The 25,459-nt window shown below is 38.3% G+C and overlaps 1 protein-coding gene across 1 annotated transcript in view; it reads left to right on the forward strand.

The window, feature by feature from the left end:
• hdac11 (histone deacetylase 11) overlaps positions 1-24,850 on the forward strand; it is a 91,556-nt gene extending 66,706 nt beyond the window's left edge. The window contains exons 11-13 of the mRNA XM_052017292.1: positions 10,549-10,645; positions 20,036-20,214; positions 21,091-24,850. Coding sequence (XP_051873252.1) covers positions 10,549-10,645; positions 20,036-20,214; positions 21,091-21,255 — 441 coding nt within the window. The 3' untranslated portion in view covers positions 21,256-24,850. The remainder of the gene's footprint in view (positions 1-10,548; positions 10,646-20,035; positions 20,215-21,090) is intronic.
• Positions 24,851-25,459: the final 609 nt, after the last annotated feature.

The following is a 25,459-nucleotide window of genomic DNA, read 5'->3' on the forward strand; positions in this document are numbered from 1 at the left end:
GTTTGTTCTGGAGTGAGGCATGTGAACAATGTGGCCTGCCTCATGGAGTGACATGAAGGTACTTGGGGCCTCAAGGCTGGGGGCATTGGCATCAGACAGGACACCGATGTTGGCTTACTTGTTCTTCCAGTAGATTTGGAGAACTTACTGAAGGCAGCATCAGGTGTCTCGAGTGCCCTGAGGTGCCTGCTGTATGTCGTCCAAAACTTAGCAACATAGGGGGGCAGGGTTCACTTAGTAGAGCGTACATTTTTGTTTTGGGTTTGAGGTTTTAATGTTCAACGCCCTTTTCTTCATTCATCAGCTGATTATACACCAAAACCCATTCACATGAACAAAAAAAATCTAGATTGGTGTTCCTCTTTCAAAGTGTGGAAAAGAGCTTGAATTTACCCAATGGAGTGAATGGACCTATTACTAGCATACCTTCTCCATTTAGCCCCAAAATCCCAGCTGCTGGAGGCCTTAGTTGTTGTCATCTCCAGGGTCATCTACTGCAGTTGTTAATCTATAGGTAACTCTGTGCTGCAAAGAATATTTTCACAGCATTTCCTGCAGCAACCCATTCATTAAATAGTACAGTTCAAATAAATGCCCTTGTTGAAGTTGTTTCTGTCCATCTTCAAATTCAAAGACTTTCTGACTTTGAGTAACCAGTAACTGCAGGCAATGAATAACTGACCTTTAAACCTATTGAGCTAGCAATTCTACAGCAACAGAAGGGCACATTAAGGGGGGTGGGGGGGGGGGGGGGGGGGAGGCTGCTTTTGAGAGGCCCTTGCAGTCCTAGTTTATCAAGTATGAGGCCCAGGGCAAGTGAATGATGCAGCAGGTTTTGCTCACACATTTGGGGGGTGATCTGGGTGGCTTGTGGGGTGGTTAGACTTGTGATTGGACCCTGAAGTTTCTAGCAGCCAAGGTGGTGGGGAGGGTTAGTGTGAGCACACCGAAGATTACTTAAAACAGGAGCTACCTGCAAGATGATGGATAATTTTGGGCTCCACAGTAGTAGGCTGAAAAAAGTTCAACCCCTCTTAACACCTGAGACAGGCCTCAACATTTCATTTAAAGTCTCCTTTGGTTCCTATACTCCATACTGCTCCCTGGCCCACTCTAAAATTGTGCATGATGTCAGAACTTGCGTGGCCGACAATCTAACATCACCTCACACCACTGGCATAAATGCATCAAAGTACAGCTTGATTGAGCTAGCTAAAAATTGATATCACCTAAATGAGCATTTTCAATCATGATCCCAGTCCCTCACTTGCAAGTCTGCTTTATAGACAGTCAGTCTCTCCAGATCAAGGATGGCAACTTTCCCTGACAGCTCTTTGGATGCTGGGATGGCTGATAAGACCTTTGTGGGATCCGCAGGCTCTGGTGTAGGCTGGGTAGAAGTACGTGATCAGATGGGTGGGTAGTTCAGCGGGTAGGGTGCTGCTTTCACCATTTTTGTCTGCTCCTACCGAAGACATTCAGATGTTCTGAGTTCCTTCCTGGATACTCTTTGTCCGTTTTGATTGGTCACAGGCTAGCGATTCCTATGACTTGGGGAAGATAGTTTTTTAAAGACATCCATGAAATGTGTTTACTATCCTCCAAGCAGCCCCTTGCCATGATGAAGCTCAGAGTATTGTGTTGTTTGCCCACCAGAGCTTGGAATTAGAGCGTAGATGCAGTGGAGGTTGGCCTAAAAGAAGATGCTGGTATTGGTTATGTTGAACTTTCTAATGGATATAGAGTATGTTGCAGAGGCAGTGTTAGTGGTACCACTCCAGGTAAATTCTGCAGATGGTCTTTGTCTTTGAAATGTACAGGAGGTCAAGGATCTCTGCTGCCAGGTAGACCAGGCATTTGCTGTTGGGTTTGAGGTCTTGATCTTTGAACACGTTTTTTCCCCAAACAGCCAAAGGCTGCCCGGGCACACTGTGAATTTTGTTGTTGATGTCTGCCTTCACTGAGAGGTGACTCCAGAGATACAGAAAGTGATCCTCTATTTCTGATTATGAACCTTTATTGTTTGGGGCTGGCATTGTTAGGTTGGTACAGCACCTTTTGTTTATGAATGTTTAGTTTAAGGCCCATTCTATTCAGTGAACGAGTTGATGATGACTTGGAGTTCAGCCTCTCTATGTGCACAGAAACAAGCTTTGTTCTGTGTACTGCAGATTGATTGAGGTTAAAGTGGATGATTTGGTTCTGGAGTGGGAGTGATGTAGGCTGAATGCATTCCCATTCATCAGTATTTGCCCACACCTATAGTTACTTGTATAAAAAAAGATAAAATAAAAATTCACACATCTTTTCTAAGCTTAATTCATATTATCAAGGAGCTATAAAACAGTTCATATTTTGTGATAATTGACACCTTAAATATTGAAAAGCATTCAAGGAGAGATTAGGTTAGCCACAAAGTATTATACGCTTGCAATCTAAACTGTGCGTGGCTGGGTGACACAAGTCACAAAGTAGGTATGCAGAAACTTGTTTCCTAAGAGAGAAAATAATTAATGGCTCAGATTAAATTCAATGTCCCATTCACCAATCTGTTTGTTATGTTATAGCTCCATCTTGTGGTCACATTTAATACACATTTGTTGAATAATTCTCCAGAAAACATCCTTGACTCATTGGTCAGGGTGAACGTAAGAAATAGAAGCAGGAGCAGGTCAGTTATCTCATTACATCTGCTCTATCATTCAGTAAGATCGCGGCTGATCTTTTACTTTAGCTCTACTCTCCTGTACAAATATCCATATTCCCTGTTTCCCTTAATTTTTAAAAATTATATCAGCAACTAAATCTCCAAAGCCCTCTTGGAAAGAGAATTTTAAAGATTCACATCAGCTGAAGGAGTTTCTTCTCATCTCAGCCCTGAATAACCAGTCCCTTATTTTGACATAGTGTCCCTTGGTTCTATCTAGGGAAATGTCATCCTTCCATCTGCCCTATCAAGTCCTGAAAGAATTTTGTACATTTCAGTGTGATCACCTCTCATTCATTCTTCTGAACTGTATAGATTAAAGGTCCCATCCAATTAACTTCTCTTAATATAGCTAGCACACAGCCCCAACCACCCCTCCCACCCCATTCCAGGTAGTCAATCTGGTGAATGCATTCATTGCATTCCCTCAAGTGATGCGCTTTGGAAGATCGAACTTGAAGGCAGAGTAGAAGGTTAATGGCAGGATTCTTAACAGCATGGAGGAACAGAGGGATAGAGTCAGAGAGCACTACAGCACAGAAACAGGCCCTTTGGCCAATATAGTTTATGCTGACCCGATCTTCCGCCTAGTCCCATCTACCTGCACCCAGTCCATATCCCCCCCCCCCCATCCATGTAATTGAACCCACATCGACCACTTCCGCTGGCAGCTCGTTCCACACTTGCCCACCCTCTGAGGGAAGAAGTTTCCCCTCAGGTTCCCCTTAAATATTTCACCTTTCACCCTAAACCTATGACCTCTAGTTCTAGTCTTACCCAACCTTAGAGGAAAAAGCCTGCATGCATTCACCCTATCTATACTCCTCATAATTTTGTATACCTCTGTAAGATCTCCCCTCATTCTCCTGCGCTCCAGGGAATAAAATCCTAACCTAGTCAAGCTTTCCCTATAACTCAGGTCCTCAAGTTCCAGCAACATCCTCGTAAGTTTTCTCTGCACTCTTTCGAGCTTATTGATACCTTTCCTGTACGTAGTTGACTGAAACTGCACACATTACACTAAATTCAGCCTCACCAACGTCTTGTATAACTTCAACGTAACATCCCAACTCCTGCACTCAATGCCCTGATTTATGAAGGCCAATATGCCAAAAACTCTCCTTCTGACCCTATCAAGGAAGTCTGGATCTGTATTCTCAGGTCCCTTTGTTCCACTGCACACCTCAGCCCTATCATTCACTGTGTAAGTCTTACCCTGGTTTGTCCTCCCAAAGTGCATCACCTCACACTTATCTGCATTAAATTCCATCTGCAGTTTTTCAGCCCATTTTCCTAGCTGGTCAAGATCACGCTGCAAGCTTTGATAGCCTTCCTTGCTGTCCACTACGCCCCTAATCTTGGTGTCATCCGCACGTTTGCTGATCCATTTTACCACATTATCATCTAAATCATTAATATGGATGATAAACAAAAATGGACTCAGCACCAATCCCTGCGACACACCACTAGTCACACGTCTCCAATCAGAGAGACAACCATCTATTACCACTCTCTGGCTTTTCCCACTAAGCCATTGTTGAATCCAATTGGCTACTTCATCCTGAATGCCAAGCGACTTAACCTTCTGGAGCAGCCTCCCATGCGGGACTTTGTCAAAGGCCTTGCTGAAGTCCATGTAGACTACGTTCACTGCCTTTCCTTCATCAACCTTCTTGGTAACCTCCTCGAAAAACTCTATATCTTGGGGTCCAAGTCCCTAGATCCCTCAAAGTTGCTGTGCAAGTTGATAGGGTGGTTAAGAAGGCACATGGTGTACTGGCTTTCATTAGTCAGGGGTTTGAGTTCAAGAGCTGTGAGGTAATGTTGCAGCTCTATAAAACTCTTGTTAAACCACACTTAGAGTATAGTGTTCAGATCTGGTTGCCTTATCACAGGAAGGATGTGGAAGCTTTAGAGGGAGTGCAGAGGAGATTTACCAGGATGCTGCCTCGATTAGAGAACGTGTCTTATGAGATAAAGTTGAATGAGCTAGGGCTTTTTTCTTTGGAGTGATGGAGGATGAGAAGCATCTTGATAGGGGTGTATAAGATTAGACCATTGTCCGGTGAGTACGTATTGGGAAACCACAGTCAGTGTATATTGGTAGTAACATCTCCTCCTCACTGACAATCAACACAGGCGCCCCTCAAGGATGCATGCTTAGCCCACTGCTCTACTCTCTTTACACTCATGACTGTGTGGCTAGGCACAACTCAAATGCCATCTATAAATTTGCCGATGACACCACTGTTGTTGGCAGAATCTCAAATGGCAATGAGGAGGTGTACAGGAGTGAGGTAGATCAGTTGGTTGCAACAACAACCTTGCAATCAACATCAGCAAGACCAAGGAATTGATTGTGGACCTCAGGAAGGGGAAGTCGGGAAGACACACGCCAGTCTTTATTGAGGGGTCAGTGGTGGAAAGGGTGAGCAGCTTCAAGTTCCTGAGCGTCAACATCTCAGAGAATCTATCCTGGGCTCAACGCATTGATGCAATCACGAAGAAGGCATACCAGCGGCTCTACTTCATTAGGAGTTTGAGGAGATTTGGTATGTCACCAAAGACTCTTGCAAATTTCTACAGATGTATGGCGGAGAGCATCCTGACTGGTTTCATCACCGACTGGTGTGGAAGCGCCAATGTGCAGGATCGCAAGAGGCTGCAGAGGGTTGTAGACTCAGCCAGCTCCATCACAGGCGCAACTTTCCCCACCATCGCGGAGATCTTAAAGAGGTGGTGCCTCAAGAAGGCGGCATCCATCATTAAGGACCCTCACCACCTGGGACATGCCCTCTTCACGTTACTACCATTGGGGAGGAGGTACAGGAGTCTGAAGACCCACACTCAACGATTCAGGAACAGCTTCTTCCCCTCCACCATCAGATTTCTGAACGGTCCATGATCACTACCTCATTATTCCTCTTTTGCACTATTTCCTTATTTTTGTAACTGATAGTAATTTTTGTGTCTTTATGTCTTGCACTGTATTGCTTCTGCAAAACAACAAATTTCACGACATATGTCCGTGATAATAAACCTGATTCTGATATTCTGATTATGAGAAGCATAGATGGAGTGGACAGCCAGCACCTTTTTCCCAGGGCGGCAATGGCCAATACCAAAGGACATCCGTTTAAGATGAGTGGAGGAAAGTTAAGGGGAGATGTCAGAGGTAGGTTTTTTTACACAGAGAGTGGTGAGTGCCTGGAACGCACTGCCAGAGGTGGTGATAGAGGCTGATACCATAGGGACATTTAAAAGACTCTTAGATAGGGACATGGTCTTAGATAGGGACATGGATGTAAGAAAAATGGATGGTTATGAGCAGTGCAGGAGGGAAGGGTTAGATTGATTGTGGAGTAGGCGTTTATATAGGTCGGCACAACATCGTGGGTCAAAGGGCCCGTACTGTGCTGTACTGTTCTATGTTCTATTGCAAGTATATTCTTTCTTAGGCAAAGATATCAGATTCGTACATAGGATTTTAGAGGCAGTCTTGCCAATGGCTTGTATAACTGCAGGATGATAATTTTAGTCTTGTGCTCAAGACCTCTTGCAATAAAAAAACAACTTACGGTTTGCCTTCAGGAAGTTGCACAGCAGTTAGTGCTGATGCCTCACAGCTCCAGGAACCTGATGCATTCCTGAACTCAGGTGTTGACTGTGTGAAGTTTGCATGTTCTCGCTGTGACTGTGTGCTCCTGTTCCTCCCATGTCCCAAAGATGTGCTGCTAGGTTAACTGTAACTTATCTGTAGAGTAAGTAAATTGCAAAATGATCAAAGGGAATTTGATAGGGATATGTTACAGGAAGGTGAGGGGGGAATGTGATGGATGGGTTTGGTCTGATGGGAACTGCATCGATCAATCCATTGGGCCAAATGGCCTCCTTTTGTGTCATAGTAAGTACCTGCATGTTAACTTTCAGTGGTTCGTGTACAAATGCTCCCCAGGTCTCTCAGATCACCAACACTTTTCAATCTCACATCATTTTTAAAAAAAAATCCACCTTTATATTTCAAGCAAGGTGAATGACTTCTTTTCCCACGTTATATTTCATCTGCATGCCATATCTATTAATTTACATCATCCAAGTCCCCTCAAAGCCTTCTTGCATCATTGTCACACTTGGACTGCAGCCAGCAAATGTGGATATATTATCCTTGGATCCCTCATCCAAATTATTAATTTTGAACAACCAGAGCCCCAGCAATGATCTCTGGTGCCCCACTGCTAACAGCCTCCCAATCCTCAATCTGTGCCAATATATTTCTCCCTGATCCCATGTTGTTCAATAACCTCCTCTGTGGCACCTTCCCAAAGACCTTTTGAAAGTCCCCTTCATCTATTCTGCTAGGGGTTTGCATTTGCTAACTTCCAATCAGTTGGAACCTTTTTAAGAGTCAGTGGAATTTTGGAAGGTGATAACCTTTGCACCCACCATTTCCATATTCATTTCTTTCAAACCCTTGGGATGCAGGTCATGAGGTCTTGGAGATTTCTCAGTTCCATTAATTTCTCCAACACTATTTTTTTCAGTGAACAAAAACAGGAAATGCCAAAGCACTCAGCAAGTTGAGCAGCATCCACAGGGAGTGAAAGAGAGTCAACGTTTCAGAACAAGGATCCTTCATCTGAACATTCTGAGTGCATCTAACATTTTCTGTTTTTGTTTTGAATTGTCAGCATTTGCAATTTTTTTGCTGCAATCACTAATTTTTTTTTGTTGCTGCAAATTCCTTTCATCCCTGCATTTACTCTAGACCTGTTGTTCTGCACAATTTCTGGGCATTTAATCTTTTAATGTCTTTCATGAGGACAGATGTAAGATATTTGTTTCATTTCTTGGCCATTTCCTTTTTTCTCCTACATAATTTGTTCAGTCTTAGTCAGTAAGTGACCCACATTAGCATTTGTTAATCTTTTCCTTTTTAATGTATCTATAGAAGCTTTTCTGTTTTAATGTTTCTGGCTAGATTATGATCCTATTCTACTTTCCATTATCAATCTCTTGGTTCTTCTTTGATGAATTCTGAATTTTTTCCGATCCTCAGGCTTACTGTTTTTTTTAGCAAAATTATAAGCCTTTTCCTTTGATCTAGTACTTTCTTTGACTTCCCCTGTTAACTACGGTTGGACCACATTTCCTGTTGGGTTTTTGTGCCTTAAAGGTATCTTTATTTGTTGTAAACTATGTAATAATTCTTTAAATGTTAGCCTGTGACATTGTCTGCTTTGTTCCCACCACTTTTAAAGCCTAATGTTAAGTGATGAATCTGCCTGAACCTCTTGACTGTTAGCACTGTAAAGCAATAAAATATAATTTGGATTAATGTACATATCTACTTAAAAATTATATTTTTAATACAATAAACTAAAGAGAACCCACATGTATTCTTGGTTTTTTTTCAGTTCTCTCAGCACAAATGTTACTATTAACACCAAATTAATGCTATTTATAAGCTATGGTTTGAAATTTATTTTTAAGTTGGTAGCATTTGTTGGTGTGCTTCTATGATAAAATAATTTTATAATAAAGTCTATTGGGATGTTTTGTTGAAATGCTTTCTGGTTACTAAATGAATAAGGCTTTAAAATAAATTCTACAGAACCAGTGGGAAAGATAAGATCACAGCGACATTGCAAGAAAATCAAATCCTATCCAGTTTGTTTTAAATTAATACACAGGGGCTTAGCTGACTTCAACTTCAACAGTGAAGATTATAAAATGCAGGAAATGCTAGAGGTGCCCTTTTTGTCCTGGCATTTTTCAGATGTTGCTCTAGTGGGATGTGATTAATGACTACTATAAAATCCCTTTGCACAGCACTTTATGTTGTGGTAAACACAAGCAGGGTTAGAATTTATGAAAGAGGTTTATTATAACATAAATAACATAGCTTTCTTTCGTAATAGTGTACAGAGTATAGCACACATCAGATTATTATATGAATTCAGTGGACAGATGAGACAGCCATTAATAGTCAAGTGAAACTAAACATGGGCTCCATATCCTTCTCATCACAAAGACCTCTGTAATATCATTTATAGCTATTTCTGTTCTTTGGAACATAAGAAACAGGAGCAGGAAGGCCTCTCAAACCTGCTCTGCTTTTTAGTAAGATCATGGCTGATTTTCCACTGCCTCAGTTATTTTGTGTCCTCTTCCATATCAGCCCTTATTGCCCAAGAATCTTTTGACCTTACATGAATATGATCAATGACTGATAAGCATTTACATTGATTGTTCGGAGTAGTTTGGCTCCACTTTGGCTGAGACACTCATCCATGCCTTTCTCAGCCCCAGGCTTACCTGCTTCATTGTTTTCCTGACCAGTCTGCTTTGTACACTTCTCCTGCTACTGCTACCTTTTCCTGCACCCAACCTGCATTATCTCACATGCGCATAATGCCTGATGATGTCCTGCTCAATTTCATCCAAGACCACCCCTCCCTCCCTCCTCAGTCTATCAGCTCTTACCCTAAACCATCTGCATTCCTTTAGCTCTGACCTTTTGAGCATTCCCTCCCCTTTTGAGCATTCCCTCCCCTTTTGAGCATTCCCTCCTCTTTTGGCAGATTCCCCTTCTGCCACAACCTTCATACTCTGGAGTTTCTTCCATGACTTTTTCCTGTCTCCACCTTCCTTTATGATTTCTCCTCTTGCTGAGCAAGCTGTTGGTAACTGCTCCTTATCCCATGTGTCTTGGTGTTGCTTGCTGTCGTTTTCTGCACCTGCTTCTGTGAAATACTTTGTGATTTTTATAACTTTAATAGTGCCCTATAAAATCAAATTAACAAACATTGATATTATTCACGGTGGAATTCTCCTCCCTCTACATCACTAAATGAGGATAAAAGTTGGATTTTGAATTTTGCCAATGGAAACCCGATCGGTGGTTAAGTTCAACCAGATGATTTAACATAGACTTTGTTCCTATGTTTTGGAACCTTTGCTTGTCTTCCTGAGGATCAGGCTAGGATATTTGTCTAAAACTGGCTGATCTGCTAATTAAGTATTCAAACCAGACCCTTACAACATCATTAGGATTTGACTGCTATTTTAACACGTGGCCTGAGCAAAGAATCTTTTGTGACATTCCTATCAGATTAAGTTAGAGGGCGCAGGAGCAGGGGCCTAGAGAAACCAAGAGGCTTTTATTTTAGATTTTTTTAAATTTTTCCTTGTGGAGCCAGAAAGTTCAGGGTTACAAGGAACACATTGGCCTCAGCTGCACAGAATTTTCATATTCTACCTCAAGATTGCAAGAGCCTTAGAGATTTCCCCTTCCTGTGCTTGCCTGTACATCAGGACGTCTGGCCTCTATCCACCACCCACCTGCTGCTTCGTGTTGACTTATATTAGTTAGCAGAGCAACCACAGGTTGCTAAGACCCAGGAGCTAAGGTTGCTTGGGTGCCTCACTGATGAGGTCACGGGAATTTGGCATTTTCCCATTTCGGCTTTTAAAGTGTCAGGCTATTAGAGTTTTAGAGCCACTGTGATTGTCCCATACACACAAATACCATTTTATATTATCTGCTTACCCTTTGTAAATAAAGATATTACAGACAAATAATAACATAATTAATAGAGATATCATTTGGATATCCAAGCAGAGTTGTAAAACATAATGCTTACTAAAGGAGTAAGTGAACCTCCTTGATTATCTTGAAATGTTGTAAAATCTCAACAAATAGAATACATTCAAGGGTGTTGTCTGCCTCAGATGCACTTTAACATTATGCTACCATATTAAAAAATACTCAGTGTTATTTTTAGAAGACCAGCAAAGAACAATTTTCTGTTTAAAATAATCATCAGTTTTTTTACTCTTAGGGAAATGGACATGAGAGAGATTTTATGGATGACAACAGAGTCTATATTATGGATGTTTTTAATAGATACATCTACCCAGGGGATGGATTTGCCAAGCGTAAGTGATCATTTTCTAAATTTCAAATGTAATTAGTATTGCATCAGATTTATATGCAGTGAATTTTTACTAGTGTGGCAAGATCTAAAAATAATTTGAAAACACCTTTGAAATAGAACCAGAATTTGTGTGACATTTGAATGGTTGCTCCTGTGTAGAATCTGCATGAACAATTGATCATAGAAATCTTTTTCATTTTGCATCTTTCTCAGAACATCTTGGTTTCTGGAGAAACTATGTACTGAGTATTCAGGTGAAAAAGAATGTCAGAATACAGGAAAGGAACTCACCTCAAGTTCCCTTCTGTATCAAATTAAAAGTATGATGTACCCTTGCACCAGTTTATCTTCTGTTCTTAACGTCAGATCTAATTTTCAGGAGGAGGTAAGATTAGACAGACATAAGAGGATTAAGAATTCTGTTGCATGAATTGACAAATCCAAATTTTCCTTTCCTTGGCTACAGAAGTCCTACAGTGACAACAGTGGTCATAATCAGCATTAATGATTAGCCTCAAAAAATAATATCAAGCTTGGTTGTCCTTTTTGGAATAAGTGCTAGAAAGAAAAAAACAAATCTGAGCATTAGTGTATGAGGAGCTACAGTACAAAGTAGAACTTTGAACTCATCATAGAACATATGTACCAGTTGAATTTGACCGTTTAACCTTTGGCACTGATCAGTGTTTCACATTTAGTGTCATGGTCCATCATGAGGCCTGTATGATTGTTGGGGAACCTTAGATGTTGCAAAATGCTTTGTTTTATAGATGATTTTTTGGGTGAATAGCCTTATTTTGTCCTTCTGCTCTTGAAGTATGGTCTATTGCACCAGGTATTCTTAGATGGCATGAATCAGCCCCAAGTCTGCTTAGCTTCTGAGATCAGACAGGATCAGGTGTTTCCAGGCAAGTACAAATAGTGATGTGATGCATTTCCCACATTGAAAACAAACCAGAGGGCTCCATGGCTGAATTTGTATGTTTACCACAATGTCTGATTAAAGCTTTTAAAACTCTGCAAAATGCCACATTTGGTTCCCAATTGTAGCTCAAGATTATCATGATTATTCTTTAAAATGCTTGCCCCCAAACTTGACATCATGAATAGATAATATGTTTCAAGTTCAAACATGTACCCACGAGAACTGCCTTTGTTTTAGTTGTTAATAATGAAATAGATGCGCCTAATCATATGTAAATCAGGAGTCAATTAAACAATCATTTCCTAACAGTCAGTGACCTCTCAATTCAGTGCATTTGGGTGGTTTTATGATTTCAGTGCTAGTTGGCATAGCACAGTCCTTCTGATACTTCCCCAATCAATGTCAAACATTAGGGCCTTGCTGAATTAAAACCAAGAAGATTTGATTTTAGAATGATTTTGGCCATGTTCTTCCAGATTCCTCTTCTGTCTGAGGAAAGGTATGAATCCCATCCACATTCATTTTCACATTTTCATTGGGTGTGAGAAATCCCTCTGGGTATTCATAGATTCCTTTTTGGGGGAACAGATTTTGAGGAAAATAGAAGTATTATCTAGGATCTTGTGTGCACTGAATATTGAATAAACACGGAGCACATCACTGAATAGAGCCAGCACTGATTTGCTGAAACTGAGATACTCTTGTTTGCATCAAAGGACGACCAATTAGATTTACCTAAGCCTGCAAAGATTCAACAATCTAGATCTGATTTAGAAAAGCAGGAAGGAGAGCAGTAAAATGGCTGAGTGACTATTGTTAGAACAGAGTTATTATATCCACAGGTTTTTTTAAAATCCCAAATGGGATTTTGCCTGATGTCTTATTAAAGCCTTCTTTTGGATCATATTCACTGAGCTCTGTGCTAATGTACTTCACTTATCAAATTTAACACTAAAGTAGATCAGTTTTAAAAATCCATCAAAACTTTTGTCTAACTTTTTCAAAGCACACAGAATGTTTACAGAGACACTGAAGGAGGTACAGAAAAAAATTATAATATTCACGTCAGAATTAAGAAATTGGACAGATTGGGGCTCCTTTCTTTAGAAAACAGTACACTGACAGTAACCTAAACTATTTAATATTATGAAGTAATTTGGTACTGTTGATGTGGAGAAGACATTTCCATTGGGGGAAAGTCCAAAACTAATTATAAGATGGTCACCAGTATATCCAGTGAGACATTCAGAAAAAAATGGTGTGGCAGAGGCAAATGGAAAAGATGAATTTAAGGGAAGCTAGTTTAGCATTATAAGCAAAAAGCAATAGAAGAATATGCTGAAAAAAATTGTTTTAAAAACCCTGCAGATTCTGGAAATCTGAAACAAGAAGAGAAAATGCTGGAAATACTCAGCAGCAACTGTGGAAAGATAAACAAAATTTAAGTTTCAGGTTGAAGACCCTTCTTCAGATATGGGAAAGATAGATAACAAGTTAGTTATATGCTACAGAGGGGACGTGGGGTTAGATGAAATAATATTGAAAGAGACCTGCATGAAGTGTAAACATTGCAATAGATCAATTCGGACAAATGTCTTGTTCCTTTGTTGCAATTGAATGCAACTATGTTCATTTAATTTAGTTTGGATTATGCCCTGTGTATTTTGGAATATGTCTGACATCTATTTCATGTTCATTGAAGTCAGTTACAACTGTGACAAATTTGGTCTTTCATAACCAATTTTTAAGTTGATAGGAGCGATGTCACCTGTCCATTTGATGTTTTTATTTATCCAGATTGTTTGGAAACTGTGACTTTAATTTTCTTATTTACTAGCGAATGTCCCCACTATTCAAAACTTCTCAATATGCAAGTCTAGATATCTTCCACAGAAAATTTCACTCACCGCATCAAACCTTTTGGATCAGAGGCAAAAGGTTGTGTTCTCATACCATGGAGAAATAAGTAATGAGTCAAATGAGCTTTCACATAGATCTTATGTAGGTCTTCTGCTTTGTGTGGTGGTCCTTCCATGTGTATCTGCTTGTTGGCTCTATGTACTGGAAATATGAGAAGCACCTAGTTTTGGCACTATTTTATCCACAACTGGCCATCTTTTTGATTAGTATTGGATAAATTGCAGTGTCCCTGTGTTACCTGCAGAGTCTTTAATATTATCCTGCAGTGTGTGTGGGAGTTTGAATGCTGTTTGCAGTGTACGACTGGTACAATGCTTCACTTAAAAGTTTGTAGATGCTGATACTTCCTAAATTTACTTTAGTTGTTTGTAGCAGAGAAATGCTATATTACATTCTCTATCATGCTGGATTTGGGAGGCTGCACATGTCAAAACTGTCAAATCATATATAAGGATTATTTTGTTTTTAATTTATACCATGATCTTGATGAATGATGGAGCAGTCCCGAAGGACCAGATGGCCTACTCTTGCTCCTATTTCTTATATTCTTAAGCTTTTCTGTTCAAATTACATTTATCGTTAAAATGAATGATCACAAAGGCTGAAATCCCTGCATAATTACATTAGATTCAATATTTTCAGCTGCTATTTATCAAATTGTGTTAAGTGGACAATTTAACTTGCACTGAGAAGGGACAAGAGATTTTGATAGCAGTGCTAAGATGCTTATTTTGTATGTTTCTACATTTTGACCTTTTCTCCTTTAAAATAGAATTTATTACTGAATTTCAAATAAAATTAAAGCAGACGGCACAAAAAGCCAACAAAATGGTAATGGAATAATGCCTGCTCGCTCATCAGCAGATGCTTAGTCTACAATAACTGAGCACCATTTAAATGGAAATGAAAATCAGATGATTTCTTGAACTGGCAACTGATCTGCAATGTCAACTTTACAGCCAGATGGCAAACTGAAAATCTGCAGAAATTTGATTTCTGCAAAACTCCCAAACACAATTATATTTAGATTTCTGCTGCCTTCAAACCAACCCTTTAATCCTTTAAATTGGAGACGAATAGTCGAAGTGACATCTGTGATCAAATAGAGTGAGACGGGTTTGAAACTCATTTAAACACAGAGACCTCTGTTCACTTTCAGGGTGAAGAACATTAAACCAAAAGTAATGACTCCTACAGCAGACAATAGGAGTTAACATGCATGTACTGTTAAGAATACAACTATGGCTGCAAACCTCAGCAATAATCAAGTTCAGTTTAAGAGGGTCAATAAAGGTCGAACTGAAATGCCTTAATGTATTGTAATGCAACATGTTATGTACTGTTATCTGCTCAACTATTGTTTCAGAACTTTCATTTCCAACTGTTGTAAACTGTGTGTAAAGAAAAAAATCATGTATTTAGATAGCAGCTCTATTGCCCTTAGTATCTCAAAACACTTTAAATCCAATGGTGCACTTTCTTAAAATAGAATTACTGTTTAATATAGGCATACACAGTAGCTAATTTGTTCACACCAGGTCCATAAACAACAGTTTAAAAAAGGAACATGTGTTGCCAATCATCCTCTCAAACCTGTAACATCAATTTATTTGTATTAACAAAGTACATGCAGCACTGAATCTGGCCATTTGGACCAACCTGTTGATGAATTGCAGGTAGCATGTTATTACTAAAGTTCAAGCTTCTCTAGTTTCTAATTCCATTATCCCAGAAATAAACCCGAGTAATTTTGGTATTGGTTTATTATTGTCACTTGTACCGAGGTACAGTGAAAAACTTGTCTTGCATACTGATCGTACAGATCAATTCATTACACGGTGCAGTTACATTGGGTTGGTAGAGAGTGCATTGAGGTAGTACAGAGTGCATTGATGTAGTACAGGTAACAACAATAACAGTACAGAGTAAGGTGTCACAGCTACAAAGAAAGTGCAGTGCAGTGCAATAAGGTGCAAGGTTATAACAAGGTAGATCGTGAGGTCAGAGTCCATCTCATCGTATAAGCGAACTGTTCAATAGTCTTATTGCAACACACACAAAATGCTGGTGGAACTCAGTAGGTCAGGCAGCATCTATGGAGGGAACTAAACAGTTGATGTTTCAGGCCAAGACCCTTCATGCAGTCTCTCTTGTGTCTCAATAATTTGTATTTGGAGAATCCTTTGTTCCCCTTCACAATTTAAGTTCTATCTAGAGCTTCCTTATTTTCCTTACCAAAAGCTTAACGCTTCTCACTTTGTTGAAATTTATTTGCCAGTTATATTTCTCTTCTGAAAGTTTATTAATGTAACTTCTTGCAGTCTGCCTTGGTATTGTTTATTCTATCAACAACCACCTCAATCTGCTATATTGCAGATAATCTGCCCTCGGCACAGTAGCGTAGTGGTTAGTGCGACGCTATTACAGAGCCAGCGATTGGGGTTCGATTCCCGTCACTGTCTGTAAGGAGTTTGTGCGTTCTCCCGTGTCTGCGTGGGTTTTCTCCGGGTGCTCCGGTTTCCTCCCACATTCTAAAGATGTACGGATAGGTTAATTTGGGTTTAAAATGGGCGGCGCGGACTCGTTGGGCCAGAAGGGCCTGTTACCACGCTGTAAGTAAAATTTAAAAAAAATTTAAAACTCCTTTGCCTCCATCTCCCTTGGCTCCACATCTCTCAGCATACTTTGTGAGAGCAAATTCTGCACTTTTACTACCCTTTGTATGAAAAGTGTGCCTTAATTTCTCTTCTGAATGGCCAGTGAATGATGAGTAACCAGATAATCTCTTTTTAGAGATTTTTGGCTGAGGAAACCTTGTTCAGGGAATTAGGAGATTTGAATAGTGGCACAGCAACTTTACATGTACCAGAGCATAACATTTTATTTGAAAACCATCAAACTGATAGTGTACCAATCTCTTAACTACTGCTTGAATATGTGATCACTGGAATCCACAACTTTTTGTCTCAGTCTTTTGTTTTACACAGAGCTAAATCTGACACAACTATTATTCAGCAATATTCAGGCCAGTGAGCTGGAATTCTTTATTGTATTAAGGAAGTGATAATGGAGCATCTGGAAAAGCATAACATGGCTAGGCAGAGTCAATGTGGTTTTATGGAAGTGAAATTGTGTTTATCAAATTTAGAGTTCTTTGAGATTGTGACCAGTGGAATAGATACAGAGAGCTACTGTATATAATGTATTTGGATTTTTAAAAAGGCCCAACAAAAAGTTACCACATAAAAGAGTACTGTGCAAGATGGGGCTCAAGGGAATGAGAGTAATATATTAACAGATGGTAGACAAAGCAAGTGGATAAATGGGTTATTTTCAGGTTGGTAAGCTGTAACTAATGAGGTACATCAAGGGTCAGTCCTATGGGATTCATCTATTTACAATCTGTATTAATGACTGAGATGAAGGAACAAAATGTAATGTTTTCAAGTATGCATTCAATACAAAGATAAGTGGAAACGAAAGCTATGAGGAGAGCATAACCAATATTCAAAGAAATATAGACAGGCTAAATGGTTGGGCAAAAAGAGGACAGAAGGAGTGTAATGTGAAATGTATGAGGTTACCTATATTGGTAAGAAGATTAGAAAAACTGAGTAAACAGGTTGTACTGATTTCAGCCGATGCCTTGCAGTGGGCACCCACACTAGCCCTCCATCTCCACTAAATATTTGCTGACCTACTCAGGCCAGTAAACACTTCTGGCACTGTTGACAGACTGATCCCTTCAGCAATGCATGGAGTGTTCTGAGCAGTAAGTAGGCTATGGAGTAGGGACTAAGATATAGCCCATAAACCATCCTAATGATTTTCGAACCGTTCATACTGTCAGAAGCTTATTCACTGCTTCTAAATGTACCTGATTAACAAGAAAAAAAAGTTAAGATTAATTTTAAAACAGAAAACTGTTGTTAATTATCAAACATAAATGTAAGTAAAGAAAAATAAAACAAAATCTTTCCTAAACTTCTAAATGAAGGTTGGTAATGCTGGCTAATCTGAAGGGCATCACTGACCAAGGGAGTTCAATAATATGTAGAACTCCCTTAGGCTCAGCTTGTTAAGTTTTCAGGGAGCAGGAATATGAACATCTGACCTTCAACGTGTTCCTGACATCCACAATGCAGTGCACAGGCACAAATATCTAGAAGACACCTCCATGCAGACTATCACTAGCTGGTAGCTCTTATGGACCCACTGTCAACTCATTTCAGTCTGTTATTTAAATGGTGTGACACTATTAAATGCTGGTTTTCAGGGAGATGTGAGTGAACTTGTACACCAAAATAAAAATGCAATCTTACAGCATTCTGATAGAGCAACCAATTAAAATTGCAAGCATAAGAGTAAGGAAGTCTTGTTGCAATTGCACCAGCCCTTGTGAGACCACAACTGGAGTACCTTGTGCAGTTTTGGTTTCCTTATTTAAGGAAGGATATACTTGCTTTGGAGGCAGTGCACAAAGAGGCACAGTATTGATTCCTGGGGTGGTGAGAAAAGTATAAGTAGAATGAGCCAGTGGAGTTTAGAAGAATGAAGATGTGATCTCACTAAGGTGTGCAAAGTTCTCAGGGAGCTTGACAGGATAGATTTTCCTTCATGGGGAAGCCTAGAACTATGGGGTATAGTCGTGGATACAGGGCAGCCACAGGCAGAGATGAGGCAAAATTTCTCTATAAGGCGGTGAATCTTTGAGTCATAGAGTAGTACAGCATGGAAACAGACTTCGGCCCATTGAGTTCACATCGACCATCAAGTACCCATTTTCACTAATCCCATTTTTTATTCCACCCAAATTCCCATCCACTCCCCTCAGATTCTACTACACTCCTATATACCAGGGATGCTTTACAGTGGGCAATTAACCTAGCAAGTTGCATGTCTTTGGGATGTGGGAGGAAACCAGAGGACCTGGCGGAAACCCACGTGGTCACAAAGAGAATATTGCAAACTCCACACAGATAATAGTGGAGGTCAGGATTGAACCCAGGTCACTGGAGCTGTGAGGCAGCTGCTCTACTAGCTGTACTACTGTGCCATCTTTTGGAATTCGTCTGATTAGTTAGATTATTGTTAGTTAATTTATTTGGCTAAAGGGCTACCAAAAGTTAGGAGGATCAGTTAGGAAAGTGGAGTTGAGGCCATAGTTTTGATAAATCTATAATCTTATTGAATGGTGAAGCAGGCTTAAGGGACGATTGCACCTACTTCTTTTCCTGTTTTTATGTTCTTGTGTGCAAAGTTGCAGTACAACAGCATGCTCTTGTTTGACTCTGGTACTTGGACTTAGATCTAGACAAGGATGATGAGATGTTAACTGTAACGGACTTGTACGCAATGACTTTAGGCACTATCAGTCAAGTTCCTACTTGGCTTAAGTCCACGACACAATGTTGTTCATGAATCAGCACAGACATGTAGGAAATTGTCATTTTCATTCAGGGAGGATGATTGAAATAAGACAAGTTACATTTGTTGAGCACAAATGTCTGAGGTTTATGGGAAAGGAACATCTTTGGGGCAGAGCAAAAAAAAGAGTTAATTCTATCTTGCATCTGAACCTTCCCATTTCCTTTGATGTTGAAAGTCAATAGCCTAAATTAAATTTATAAGTATATTTTGCATGCAAAAAATTTGGCTCCTTGTGACATTTGTAATTGTGTTTGTAAAGATCTTTTCACATCCTGTGCCTTCTCAACATTCATTGCTGTGTTTTGGGTAGATTTTTCTTTATTCCAAATATTTGCACAGTCAACTGTTTTCTGGCAGACTCCTTGTAATCAATCCATTGGAACCATATTAACTGTCCGAAAATCATTAATAAAAATGTTCAATATATGCAAATTACAGAATATGTACAGGGTATGCAGACAGTATACCAGATCCTTTACTTTGATATACAGATAGACAGAGGAAAAAAGACAATTAATGAGCCAGCCATTTGCAGTAATTTGGTACACAATTCTGCATTTCTCTGATCCTCTTCAGTCATCATTTCTTGAACTTCCTTCAACTTTACCATGCAGAAGTAATTTTTGTTGCAGCTTGTAAGTCAAGTGAAGGCATGTTAGTCTTCATGTTCATTCTGTTCCCACTGAGTTTTCTAAATGTTCCTGTTTCTAATGAATAGTTAGAATTAGTTGTAGTATCAGGGTTCTTTATGTTGGTGGTTAAATACTTCACTTTACTGTTTGAGAAAAAAATTGAACAGTAATTAATTGAAGATAGTTATGATATAATAGTTGCTGATGCATATCAGTACTGTATGCACATTTAATATTTTTGAAATCCATCCATGATTTTTGTATGTTTAATGCCTTTTAATCAAAAATAATTTGTCATTGTGATGTTTAGCATTTTCTATTGAATAATCTAACATAAAGGATACTTGTTAATAATGTATTAAATAACTGTTGGTGGATTTTGATTTGTATTGTTTTCCAAGGTGTTAAAAGATTTATTTTGTGTTGAGTTAGCTGTGTGAAATGATTGATTGCTGAACATAGTTTATTCATGAATTGTTACCAGGAGCCATCAAGTGGAAAATTGAGCTGGAATGGGACACAGAGGATTCAGAGTATCTGGAGAAAGTGGAAACACATGTGGCAAAAGCATTGCATGAAGTCACTCCGGACATCATTGTGTACAATGCAGGCACTGACATCTTAGATGGTGATCAACTGGGAGGACTGGCTGTTTCACCTCAGGTTTGTGAGATCAATTCAGGGGAACCCAGAGGTTTGTACTTTGCATGCAGATAAATGAAGCTGCTTTCAGAAATAAGTTAGCCCTAAATTTGAAATATGCAATATGTTGAAATACACCCAAGCCCAATTAAATACAGACAAATTAAAATTCACCTGCACTCTATCTTGTAGAAATCTAATGGAATGCCTTGTTATACTTGGCAATTTTTTCAATTCAATGGACATTTGTTCTAGGAGTTTCATTAGCTTGAGCAAGTGATGTATGTAATTTCTGCTTTTGTATTGTGCAGTACTTCACTACAATTTGACATTTTTTTCCCACCCTGAGCTAAAATAAATTAAATGAATCAGTTCCTCATTTCTAGTTAGCTTTTGTTTTCGGAATTTGCAACAATTGCTATTAACTGTCATGTACATAATCCAGTAGGAAAGTAACAGCACTTTAAAAGAAATGCTTCATTTACCACTAATTCAGATGCATATGTTCTTAAAATCTCTTAACTATTAAATAATTATGCTTGTCTATGATTTGTAAATAAATGAGTATACAAAAGTCTGTTCAAACTAACTAGAAAAATATCACTGCATCAATGCTACAAATTTAATTTGTATTTGCTAAAGAACTTATTATCCGATAATTTAATCTTGGGCATTTCAACATTACATTTAACATCATTGTTTTAAAACAAAATCTGATTCATAATTATGCCTGGTTGGAAATATAGTATTATATTGATTATATATATAAGAAATTGGAATTGCTTTTTGCATTGACATTTGGAAAGACAACAATTTTGTAGAATAATTTATAATGATAGGAACTAAAATTATTATGTGTCCTAGTAATATAAATCTTATTTCTTTTTTTTTGTCTAGGGAATTATTAAAAGAGATGAAGCAATTTTTAAGGCAGCCCGCAAATATAAGATACCCATCCTTATGGTGACATCTGGAGGCTACCAAAGGTCCACAGCTCGAATCATAGCTGATTCTATTCTGAACTTGCATCGTTTGAAACTCATAGACCAGAGGCTGATTTAGGTGAATTGGATGACTGTTAACATAGCATTTCTAATGTGGAAGCCTTTATCAGCCACAACACCGCCACTGTCAATGCAAAAAAAAACTTTAGTTTTGGAAAAAAGCATAATTTAAATACTAAAGTTACAATGTTCTATAATTTGTCTTAAAGAGAGTTACAAATGTTGATGAAATAAAAATACAAATAGGTTTACAATGCTATTAAAAATCTTAAAGGAACATTCCTCTCTGGTGCAATAAGGACATGAATTTTTTTTTTGTAAAAAATGGTACTAAAATATACTTGGCTCTGTGAAGGATCTAGATAAACGTAAGTTTTCTCACACAAAAAAGTAACTCAGCTTCTTGAGTATTTTTGTCTCACCCTGATACAAACTATGTTTTTATTATGGTTGAAACACTGTTCTGTGTCAGTGTGATATTTATACATAGATACTAATCTTACTTCTTGGTATTCAAACTAGAGGATATAGTGTTATAGGTGAGCACCAGTTTCAAGTTAATTGTTTTGTTACAGGGTGTAGTAGAATGTATCAGAAGAAACGTTTAACTGCAGAAATATCCTGGAAAATTTTGTCAAAGTCTATTTTATTGCCCAGCAAACTATTTGTAAAGGAATGTGCCTTTAAATGTAAGGTATCTTGCTTCTTGTTCTCAATATCAGACTGAAAGAGTTCTTGTGTTCTTACATAGGGTATTACTATTCTAATATCTTTCTGTTACGCCCTACAAAAATATTTTGTGCTGTATATTAGTACTAAGTAACTAAGTTCCATAATCACATTTTAAACACTATTGGAGCATGATTTTGATTTTATTGTCCTTCATTCATATCTGGCGCTAAATATGTATTTCATTCTGCAGTTGCAGTGGATGCATTTTATCACTAATTGATCTCAAATCTGAGGAATAAATTCAGTTGGCTCCTCTGAAATCTAATTCTGTTGAAGTGAAAAGCAGCTGTCAGCAAGACAATGGAAAGAAAATTCAGGCAGATTTTTAATATGTAGTTAATTTGCCACTGGTGGTTTGCTGTCTAGCAGAGAAAGGAGAAAAATCTGCCCTTTCAAGTTTTTAGGAAGTTGCTTCATCAGACTGCATCTTGAGCTCTTTGCCCATTTCCAGTCACCAGAAAAAAAATCTCTGGAGATAGTGTTGAAAAATCCACATGATAATATGGAAGTAAACTTTGGGAAGGCAAAAGATGATGGTTCCCAAAAACAGGCACAGGATCTGTGATGTGGAACAAACACATGTCAGTTGAGAATCCCAAACACATCATTCTGCGAACCTTACAATTGATTTTCTTGCTCTTTAGGCAACATTCGCAAACAGTGTTAATGCGATTCTCAAAACTCTTAAGATTACAAAAAAAGGTATGGAGCAACTTCCAGGCTCTTTATGTAGCACCTTTCAAAGTTGCAGTGCATCCCAAAAAACTTGGACTATAGGAAAGATTTGAGACTATTGTCAGGAAGTTCACAAATGTACTGATCATCACATAGAATGGAACTTCCAGTTTGGAGAATGATGTGAGTGAAACCTGGAGTTGGTTAGAATCTGTGAGGTAAAGGGGCATGTGATTGTAATTTTAAATTTGCACATTACTCCTTATTCCATTGGTTTAAATTTTGTGTAACTCACTTGTCTTAAGAATCTTAATTACTTAATTATCCTGAAGGGAATTATGAATTGCACATTGGAAACTTTCACTTCCTCATTTATAAATATAATTCTAGGTTCATTGTGTATTCTCTATTGGATGACTAAATACTGTGTTAAAGTACGGAATAATATATTTACTTTAAAAATCTTTGCATCATGTTTGAGATATAGTTAACATGTTATCATGATCTAGGTTATGAATTATGCTAAATTCTGTGTGAATTTAATCATGTAAGCAGTGCCTGATTTGATAGCATTCATGTCAGAAGGTTGTGGGTTCAAGTCTTACATTAAAGACTTGAGCACAACCATCTAGGCTGACACTTTTGCAGAGTACATCTTTGGTATGGGATGGTCCCATCTGCTCTTTCAAAGGGATGAACTGTTTCAAAGCAGGACAGGGAGGTTAACCATGTGGCCTGACCAATATATATCCCTCATTTAACATCACAAAAAAGTGATTATTGTCCATTTTTGGATATTTGTTTGTGGGAATTTGTTTTATGCAAATTGGCTGCCAGGTTACTACATTAAAACAATAATTACAAAGTCCTTCTTTGAGTGTAAAGTGCTCTGAGATATCCTGAGGCAGTGAAAGGCATTATGTAAATGCAAATTTTTATCCTTTATAAGAGCTGATTGATGATGTGTGGAGGGTGGTCATATCACATAACTTGGAAATATTGTGTTAAAATCTTGATTTTAGCTGAATATAACGTGAACATAGTTTGGTTTAACTCACTTTTTACTGATGGGAAATTTGGCTAATCTGAAAGATTACTTTATTTGAAATAAATGCCTCCAAATTTTATTACTTGTTTGTGATGAAGGTATTTAAATTCTTGTAATGACTCTAATAAATGCAAAATACATTATGATTGAGGATCACCCAGCCCATCCATTTTAGTCCTGAATCAAGTACTTCTTTGCTTTGTGACCTAGACCAGATATTACATTTTGTTAGATGCAAAAAAACAAAGACTTGCCTTTAGAAAGAACTATTCATATTCTTCTCAGAACACCCCAAAGCACTTCAGAACTAATGAAGTACTTTTGACTGTGGTCAGTGTTAAAATGTAGGAAACATGGCAGACAATTTGCACACAGCAGCCACATACAAATGGTAATATACTGAAAAGTAAATTTCCTGGTAATTTATTCTGAAAGTTATTGCATTTATGATCACTTATTGATCAGTCAATTCTGTAGCTTGTATTTTAACATTTGCATCATCTCATGATATAGGTGCAAACCCAATTTCATAGAATATAGAACATTACAGCACAGTATAGGCCCTTCGGCCCACGATATTGTGCCGACATTTTATCTTGCTCTAAGATCTATCTAACCCTTCCCTCCCACGTAGCCCTCCATTTTTCTTTCATTCATGTGCCTATCTAAGAGTCTCTTAAATATCCCTAATGTATCTGCCTCCACCTCTGCTGGCAGTGTGTTCCATGCACCCACCACTCAGATTGGCATTCTAATTGTAACACTAAATTAATGATGCAAAATTGGAGGTGGTGTCCTTCAGATAATGCATTAAATCAAACTCTGCTCAGTCTATTCTGAATATTTGGGTACATAGTTACGATCCCTTGTCACAATTTGAGGAAGTGTTGGCAGTGTGATAAAATACTGATTAATATTTTTTTTCTCAACCACAACTATCACAGATTAATTGTTTGTTGATCTTACTGCTATTTGCTGTGCTACAAGTAAATATGTATTTATAACAGAATAGAATGGTGTACCATCAATATTGATTTAAAAAGCTTGATATAACAAATCTACAGGAAATGTCATTCTTTTGGAGAATTAGTAGCATTGTATGTTACATAATTATGAGGAAGATAATTTAGATACCTTTCTGAATTGAATTCCTTAAAAACAAGCTATCAGCTAAATATTAAATCATTGCTAAACTTGATCGTGGTTGTCTAAATTTACTTTCAAGGTTAAGAGCTGTTTCATGACAGGTTAGCATTACAACATTGCATGTGTTATGAAGATTCTCACTTGCAAATCAATGCCAAACCATAAACAAGAAACTGTTGTTTTCTCACAGCCAGAAGTCATATAAACATGGAATTGTGGGACAGTCTACAAGCTATAATTAACAGTCTTTATTAATTATATCTCGACAGTGGCTCTTCTACATTATTTGTTTTCTTCTGTGAATATAGGTAATTTTGAATAATTAATATTCAATAGCTAATGATGAATGGCTGTAGTTTCTGGTCAGTAAATAACCTTGCAGCGTTGAGAGTGAGGAAGATAGTCATAGGTTACAGAATAATATTGATTGGTAAGATAGGCAGAACAGTGGCAGATAGAATTTCATCTTGATAAGTATGAGATGAAACACTTTGGGAAAACTAGTAAGCGTTGGATATAAACAATGATTCATGGGGTCTCAGGGAGTATTGAGGAAGTCTGGTGTTCAAGTGCAATTGTTTTTCAATGTGACCAATCAATAATCTGGCCAAGAAGGCAGATGGGATACAATGCTTTCATTAGCTGGGACATCGAATGTAAG

This window comes from Pristis pectinata, chromosome 6 (genome assembly GCF_009764475.1).
Source record: "Pristis pectinata isolate sPriPec2 chromosome 6, sPriPec2.1.pri, whole genome shotgun sequence".
Taxonomy (NCBI): domain Eukaryota; kingdom Metazoa; phylum Chordata; class Chondrichthyes; order Rhinopristiformes; family Pristidae; genus Pristis; species Pristis pectinata.